The sequence below is a fragment of the Babylonia areolata genome, chromosome 25 (genome assembly GCF_041734735.1).
Source record: "Babylonia areolata isolate BAREFJ2019XMU chromosome 25, ASM4173473v1, whole genome shotgun sequence".
In the NCBI taxonomy this organism is placed as follows: Eukaryota; Metazoa; Mollusca; class Gastropoda; order Neogastropoda; family Buccinidae; genus Babylonia; species Babylonia areolata.
Genome location: NC_134900.1, coordinates 13,145,675 through 13,154,647, shown reverse-complemented (window position 1 = coordinate 13,154,647; position 8,973 = coordinate 13,145,675). Strand labels below are relative to the sequence as shown.

Sequence of the window (8,973 nt, the reverse complement as noted above, 5' to 3'; positions counted from 1 at the left end):
AGACCTTAGACATAATAACTGACTACGCCCAACACTCGGCTTATATCACAGATTGACATAAGTTTACATTTGGGCCAACAGCAAAGTGAGAGCTGTATTATCAATGGTTTCTCCAGTCAATGGGAAATCATTTACAGCTTAGTCTTTTGTGAAGGACTATGACTCTCAAACTAGGAGGCAAAATTGCACTGGTTCTTAGTGCTGCAGCCTTGTGGGCTAGTTGGCCTTTGGGAACCATCCCAATACCGACTGTCCTAAAACCGTCTTGGCCGAGAGAGTGGGGATGTAACTCGGGCAAGACACTCTCCACTATAATCAAATTCTAGCCCAGATAGTCGGAACAGCAGTTGCCTCCTCTGCTGTTCTGATGGTCATAGTCGGACACGACTGACTATCATATATACACACAAATCTCTAGCACTGGTGACTACTACAGAGGCACTCAGTAATATCCCTGATGGGACAAAACTTTCACCAGCTCTAATACATCGTCATTCTCTTAGAGACCAAAACATGAAACTGACTGCACACAGGTCTCTAGCTCTGGATGGCTCTGTTACTACAGAGGCTTACAATAATGTCTCAGATGAGACAGCCTTTCAATAGCTCTAATATTTATCATTCATTAACTCACTCAGTAAGGCCAGTCCTCTCTTCTCTACACAGACCCCTCGGATGTCCAGTGGGTGTCTGAATGACCCAACCTTTAGCTTCCGTCATCAGAATTGTGGTATTCTTTGTCAACATTCACGTCTTTAGTATAAGAGCCTTCTGCTTGCAATATTTTGATGATGGTAATTGGGGTGGAACGCTGTTAATGTCGTCTCTTTTGCCGTTCGTATGGAAGAGTTAAAACATCTTGCTATAGCGCGTCATTCTTTTCCCAACTTCCCTCATCCCCCACTGTGGTCCCAGACCTTAAAACAAACTGACTGTACGCAAATCTTTGGCTCTAATAAAGGCTATGATAAGATCCTCAATGGGACAAAACCTTCAAAATTTCCAGTTTTACATCATTCTCTCAAAGGCTTTAGACCTTATACACAAATCTCTGGCTCTGGCTACTGTTACAGAAGCTAATGACAACATCCCAGAGGCTTACCAAAATGGGACAAACCTTTCACAATCCCCAACATAATCACAATTTCCAATATAACAACATTCTTCCAAAGACCTGAGACTAAACTGACTATACACAAACGGTTGGCTCTGGCTACTGTGACAGAGGTTTACTCTAAATGTCCCCAGTGGGATGAAACTTACATGGCTCCGATATTACGTCGTTCACTTAAGACCCTAGACTAAACTGCCTGTGCACAACAACTCTTGACACGGATGGACATCAGAGGCTTATGATGATGTCGCAGAGGCTACAATAACATCCCCAACAGCTCCAATATAACGTCATTCTCATGAGACAGACTAAACTGCCTGTGCACAACAACTCTTGACACGGATGGACATCAGAGGCTTATGATGATGTCGCAGAGGCTACAATAACATCCCCAACAGCTCCAATATAACGTCATTCTCATGATACAAACTAAACTGCCTGTGCACAACAAATCTCTATATGTGGACTAGTCTGTTTCAGAGGTGTACAATGATGTCCTGAGGCTTACGATAGTGTCCCCAGTGGGACAAATTTTATATAGGTCCGATATCAAGTCATTCTCTCTGCCTGTACACAACAAACTTCTAGACATGGACCCGGTTTGAGAGGCTTACGATGACGTCTTGAGGTTTACGATAATGTCCCCAATGGGACAAATTTTATATAGGTCCGATATCAAGTCATTCTCTAAAGACTACACTGCCTGTACACAACAAATTTCGAGACATGGACCCGGTTTGAGAGGCTTATGATGACGTCTTGAGGCTTACGATAACGTCCCCAATGGGATAAATTTTATATAGGTCCGATATCAAGTCATTCTCTAAAGACTACACTGCCTGTACACAACAAATTTCTAGACATGGACGGGTGTCTGTTTGAGAGGCTTACGATGATATCCCCACTGCTGGTAAGCCCCAGCTTCACGTTGGCCTCCTCTATGGCCTTGGACGACGTGGTGGTGGTCGTCAGATGGGCCTCCACGATGGCGTCTGTCACCTGCACACCCAGCCGCACATTTCACATTAGTTGTTTATATAATACTGAATGCATCTGCCAGGGTGGTTTAACACCCACTGTTTAGAAATGAAATCGTTTTTGCCTCCAGAAATTACTTAACACACGTTACCAGTTTCAAATGTTGATTTGTGTGTGTGTGTGTGTGTGTGTGTGTGTGTGTGTGTGTGAAAAAGTTATGTATTTCAAAATTTTCTTTATTAAAGTTAGCTAGTTATGTGTTAAATAGTCCAGTTGGTTGTTAATCGTAGGCCCCCACATCATCATCTTTTCAAATAATAATCTATAGAAGTACTGCATACAATATCTGATTACTGATTAATTTTCGGTCCTAATCCCACTTCCCCCATCCCCCCCCCTCTCACACATACCCTTCCTTCTTCTTCTTCTGCGTTCACTCGTATGCAGACGAGTGGGCTTTTACATGTATGACCGTTTTTACCCCGCCATGTAGGCAGCCATACTCCGTTTTCGGGGGTGTGCATGCTGGGTATGTTCTTGTTTCCATAACCCACCGAACGCTGACATGGATTACAGGATCTTTAACGTGCGTACTTGATCTTCTGCTTGCATATACACACGAAGGGGGTTCAAGCACTAGCAGGTCTGCACATATGTTGACCTGGGAGATTGTAAAAATCTCCACCCTTCACTCACCAGGCGCCGTCACCGTGATTCGAACCCGGGACCCTCAGATTGACAGTCCAACGCTTTAACCACTCGGCTATTACGCCCATCCGCACCCTTCCAATATCATGTTTTTCTTTCTCCAATCACTGACACTCACCCTCTCCATTTTACATGTTGAACTCTATCTTTTCCACATTCTGTTCTCTCTCTCTTTCATTCCTCAGTCCTCCCATAACCCCCCCCCCCTTCCCTCCACCTCAACCCCCCCCCCACCCCACCCCCTTATCAGTTGAATAATTCTTCCTATGAAACTGAAAATAAAATCTCCCGTTCTTTTCTCCGTCACCCTTCTTTACCGTGTTGTGAACGACTGACCAAATGAAACATGTGGACAGATGAATATAAAGAAAAATAAGAATGCACATGTATCCACCTTCAGACTCTCTCTCTCTCTCTCCCACTTTTTCTCTCCTCCCTCTCTCTCCTCCACTCTCCCTCCCACCCTCTTCCCCCTCTCTTTTTCTTTCTCTCCCCTTAGACACACACACACACAACCAGCACACACATTCTTACACCTTTTCATCTTTTGGTAACCCCCCCCCCTCCCCCCCTCATGTCAGTAGTCAAGCAGTTATTCTGTCTCTCCACCAAAGAATCAGTCATGTTAGAAAAAAAAAGTGTGTGTGTGTGAAGGGCAAGAAAAGGATATGTGTGGTAAGTGTATGTTTGAGGATGACCACGCCTGGTAGTGCATGTATGCGTGTGCAGGCATGTGTTTGCGTATGAAGGTTGTGCGTGTGCATGCGTGTGTGTGTCACAGTATGTACAGTGTGTGTGTGTGTGTGTGTGTGTGTGTGTGTGTGCACGTCAGTAAGTGTGTTTGCAATAGGAGGAGTTTAATGATTCAGCACTTATAGCTTTTAGAGGCGTTTGATTGGCTAAGAGCGGACCGGGCAAGACGGAGGGGGGTGGGGTGGGGGGTGGGGGCGTCTTTTCACTGTTAACCGCGCAAAATTTGGCCAAGCAGAGCAAACCGATAGGCCTAGTTTGCATCAGTTTGACATGGTACAGTATATGACACCAAATTTACATTCATGTGTGTGAACATGCAAGATTATAACCACATCTCCCTCTTGTCTTGCATAACTCAAAACATTCACACACCCACATGCACACAAACACGCACACACACACACACACATATCACTACGTCCTCCCCTACCCACCCACCCTTTCAATATACAGCGAAAACGTGTCACAATCAACCATCACACACACACACACATCCCTACGTCCTCCCCTACCCACACACAAACCCCCCCCCCACCCATCCCCCTCCACCTCCACCCCACCCACAAACTCTCTCTCTCCATACTCATTTTCACCTGCTCTATCAAAAGTCTCCGGGTCTCCGAGGGCGTCTGCCTCACTTCCTCAATGATGGCCGCCACGTTGGTGTCCGGGGGCGGCGGCCCATCCTTGAACAGCCTGGACTCGATCTTTGGCTTGACCGCCGCGGCCCCAGCCATCACTACCATGCCGCTGGGCTGGAGGGTAGGGGTAGGGGTAGGGGTAGGGGTGGTGGAGGAGGAGGGGGAGGGGGTGGGCTCCGGGGAGATGGGCTCAGTCTTGACAAACACCGGGGGCGGGGAGAAAGGGTGCTGGTGCTGGTGGTGCTGGTGGTGGTGGTGGTGGTGGGAGGGTGGTTGCTGGAGATGGGGGTGAGGGAGGTGGTGGTGCTGGCCCCCCTCCGTCTTGATGTGAAGGCCGCCCACCCCAACACCCATACCTGCCGCAGCGGTGGTGGTGGTAGTGATGGTGGCCATGGCACTGGAATCGGCGATGCGCTGCTGTTGCTGCTGCTGCTGCTGTTGTTGTTGTTGTTGTTGAAGCTGTTGCTGGTACTGCTGGATCTGCTGTTGCAGCATGACTGCCGCTGCCGCCGCCTGAGAGGAGGAGGAGGAGGAGGAGGTGGTGGTGGTGTTCAGAACCACAGAGGCGCTGCTGGCCTGGGGGAGGGGAAGGACATTCTGGTTGAGCAAGTCGTTCATCCCGTTTGGGGAGAGCGCCTCCGCCACAGCAGTCGTAGACATGACCAAGGGCACGCCACCTCCCCCACCTCCTGCGTTGCTGGCAGGGGCAGGGGTGGTGGAGGTGGTGGTGGAGGGGGAGGCGGCGCACAGGTCCGACAGGGGACTGGTTGCCGCGGAAACGGGGTCCAGGCTGACGTTGCTCAGGCTGAAGGGGCTGTTGGCCGCCTGCAGCTCCCCCACCATCTCCACACTGCCACCGCCGCCGCCGGGCGTGGACGGCATCCCATGCTCAAACAGGAAGCTGTCCAGGGCCGCCAGGTTGCTGATGTCGATCGTCGAACCCCCGGGGCTGTGCAGGCCTGACGGAGAGTCCACCACCGCAACACCCCCAAGAACCCCCGCGCCGTCACCACCCCCACCCCCTGCTGCCGTGGTGTCGATGCCGGAGCTGCTGCTGGTGGTGGGTAGGAACCCTGCCAGGGACAGCAAGTTCTGGTTCAAACCCCCGCCCGACACGTTCATCAGCTGCTGTTGCCCGCTCCCGCCAACACCTTGGCCTTGACCTTTACCCTCTCCTACCCCTCCTCCTCCTCCTCCGCTCTTGGAATGCTCTTGGAAGCTGGCCTTGGCGGCCGTGAGGAAGGCCTGCATCAGCTCCTCCTTGAAGCTGCCGTTGGAGTGGAGGATCTTCTGCAGCTCGCTCATGCGCATCTTGTACAGGTCCTGCTGGGAGGGGTAGGGGGCGATGGGGATGTTGCCCACGTGGGACCGCGCCCCCCCGCCCCCTGACCCCCCGCTGTCCCCGCCCACCTCCTTCAGCCGCTTCGGCCGGCGACCCAGGCGGGAAGCTGTCGACACACACACAACAGACAACGACAATGCGGTCAGTCCAGTGCGATGGCAAAGTCATAATAAATATTACGATGATGATGATGATAATGATGATAATAATAATGACAATAATAATGATGATGATTATGATAATGATGATAATAATAATAATGATGATGATGATAATGATGTTAATAATAATGACAATAACAACGATGATTATAATGATGATAATAATAATGATGATGATAATGATGATAATAATAATGACAATAACAACAACGATGATTATGATAATGATGATAATAATGATGATGATGATGATGATGATAATGATGATAACAGTAATGACAATAACAATAATGATGATTATGATAATGATGATAATAATAATAATTATAATGATAAAGAAGACAAAGACAATGTAAAAGAGGATGAAGAAGACATGCTGAAGACCATGAAGGAAAAATGACGAGGAGGAAGAAGACGAGGAGAAAAAAAAAAAAAAAAAAAGGAGGAAGGAACAAGTAGAGGAACAAGAGGAAGGAAAAAAGAAGAAAGTAGAGGAAGAAGATCTAAAAAAAAACAAAAAAAAAAAAAAAAAAAAACAAACCCAACCAAACACGGCCCAATTCGTTGACATGATGTTGTGCGCGTGCGCGCGCGCGCGCACACACACACACACACACACACATATATATATATACACACATGTACATACACATATTCATATAAAACACACACACACACACACTTCACTATGTGTGCATGCTGCCTGAAGAAATCTTCCGGCATTACATGTCCTGTGCACACATCAGCATGTTACATGCACAGCATACAATTCCAGCCAGTGTGTCTTTGACATAGGAATGGAGAGGGAGTGGGGGGGGGGGGGGGGGGAGATTTAAAATCAAAGCGAAACAATGTCACTGATCCAATCACTATGTTCAGTAAAAAGACCAGGAGGTACCCCACGGGGTTGTGTGGAAACTGAAATGTGTGTGAAACAAGTGCCCAAAACCCATGTAGCGGGTGTGTGTGTGTGTGTGTGTGTGTGTGTGTGTGTGCGCGCGCGCGCTCGCGCGCAAGAAACTCGTACTGAAGCAACAACCACCGGCTTCTAAATAACCAGCCATAAATCTCCTACAACTGATGCAAACAGCTCTTCTGGAGAGAGGCTTGCATGATCTAGATACACAGCCGCAAGCCCATCTTGTCTAGCCTTGCACTACAGCAAGCTTGCATGCAGAGGCAGGGCAGGGCAGGGCAGGGCAGGCCAGACCCTGCCCTCCCTACCCCTACACACACACACACACACACACACGCAGGCACACACACACGCACACACACACACACACACGTGTGTGTCTGCTGTGCACCACCACGGCTATCACGTATCCAGCAAGCAGCTGCTGCCCTCGCACTCCGATTGGCTAAACCCTCCAACAGGGCACACCCACCCAACCACCGGGCACGCGCCCGGCGAGTGACGATCAGCTGATCGCATCGAGGCTTGTACAGTCCGTGTGTGTGTGTGTGTGTGTGTGTGTAGAGGGGTAGTAGGGGTGGATGTGGGGTTGGGGGCATGTCTTGGATCATAATATTAAATGCAGAGCGGCTCGTATTGAAGAAAAAAAAAGTAAAGAAATTATAAGAAAAAAAAACAAAAAAAAAACCCCAATAAATCTTGAAAACGTTTCAGCCATGAATTGGGGTCAAAGTGAATTTTCGTGTGTGTTTGTGTGCGTGTGCGTGCGAGAGAGAGAGAGAGAGAGAGAGAGGGGGGGGGGAGAGTACACGTCTTGCCTTCTATCAGAAGCAACACTGAGAGAGAAAGAGAGAGAGACACACACACACAGATAGAGACAGATAGATATATAGACACACACACACACACACACACACACAGACAGACAGACAGACATGGACGTGTCAAATACACCCCAGACGACTGAGGACAGCGCTATTGCTCAGCAACTGCACACACACACACACACACACACACACAACTCAAGGACATGACGCAGACGGACTGATAACACCGATGATCATAAAGAGATGGGGGTGGGGGGGGTGAGGGGTGGAGGATAAGGAGATGGGGCAGAGGGTGGTGGTGCACAAGAACGGGAAGAGGGGGAGAAAAACTGAAGGTCAAGCTGATTCAGAAATATATTATATATAAAAATATATATTCACACCACCCACTCCCTCCCTACCCCCCACGTTTAAAAGTTTTACACTTAAGCTGCGTGTGCGTGTGTGTGTATGTGTGTGTGTGTGTGTGTGTGTGTGTGTGAGTGTGTGCGCGCGCGCGTGCGTGTGTGTGCGCGCGCGTGTGTGTGTGAGTGCTAGTGTGTCAAAACCTTCACACACAGAGTTCCTTCATTCTACATTCTACGTCTCAGCCACTCAACACTGCAGCGTTAACAACTGAATGCAATTGACAATCTGAAAACGTTTAAACACACATACACACACCATTTACAAAAAAAAAAAAAAAAAAAAAAAAAAAAAAAAGGACAAAAAGAGAGACCTCTCTCTCTCTCTCTCCTTCCTTCTCATTCCCACTTAAAATTGTGTGTGTGTGTGTGTGTGTGTGTGTGTGTGTGTGTGTGTGTGTGTGTGTGTGTGTGCGCGCGCGCCAATTGCAAACATGTGTGCGTTTTACTTTAAATCATTTTCTTTTTTTCTTTTTTTTTTTTTTTTTACAAGAGCCACCACCACCACCACCCACCTCCACCTGGCCAGTTACCCCCCTTTGCAACAAGAGCAGAGTGAAGGCCTACTACTATACTGCAACTTTTTCTACCTCACTCACTCACCCACCCCCCAAGCCCCCACCCCCTCCCTACCCAACACCACAACACCACTCCACTCGCTTCCCCACGAAATAAAACTACACCCATTCTCTTCCTTGCGTGACCTTCGCTAACATGCTGACTGGGCTCTTTGCTTCCCTTTGTACTGTTCTCTCTCTCTCTCTCTCTCTCTCTCTCTCTCTCTCTTTCTCTCTCTCTCTCTCCCCCATGATCCCCCCTCTCCCCCCCCCCTGATCTCTCTCTCTCCATGATCTCTCTCTCTCCCCCTCTCTCTTTCTCTCTCTCTCCCCCATGATCCCCCCTCTCCCCCCCATGATCTCTCTCTCTCCCTCTTTCTTTCTCTCTCTCCCCATCTCTCTCTCTCTCTTCTTCTTTCCTTTCTTCTCTCTCCATACAAGTACGAGGTCGTGTTATATTAGTCCGTGGCCATATTTAAAAAAAAAAACGCGTCTCGAATCGAGTACAACAGCAGATACCGTGGTGGAACTATTGATAAGGGGTGTGTGTGTGTGGTGGGGGGTGTGGGCGT

General features: G+C 48.6%; 1 protein-coding gene across 1 annotated transcript in view; it reads right to left on the bottom strand.

Moving 5' to 3' along the window:
- Positions 1 to 1,463: 1,463 nt before the first annotated feature.
- LOC143299895 (uncharacterized) overlaps positions 1,464 to 8,973 on the bottom strand; it is a 134,990-nt gene continuing 127,480 nt past the window's right edge. The window contains exons 4-5 of the mRNA XM_076613391.1: positions 4,147 to 5,642; positions 1,464 to 2,113 (exon numbers count right to left, since the gene is read on the bottom strand). Coding sequence (XP_076469506.1) covers positions 1,931 to 2,113; positions 4,147 to 5,642 — 1,679 coding nt within the window. The 3' untranslated portion in view covers positions 1,464 to 1,930. The remainder of the gene's footprint in view (positions 2,114 to 4,146; positions 5,643 to 8,973) is intronic.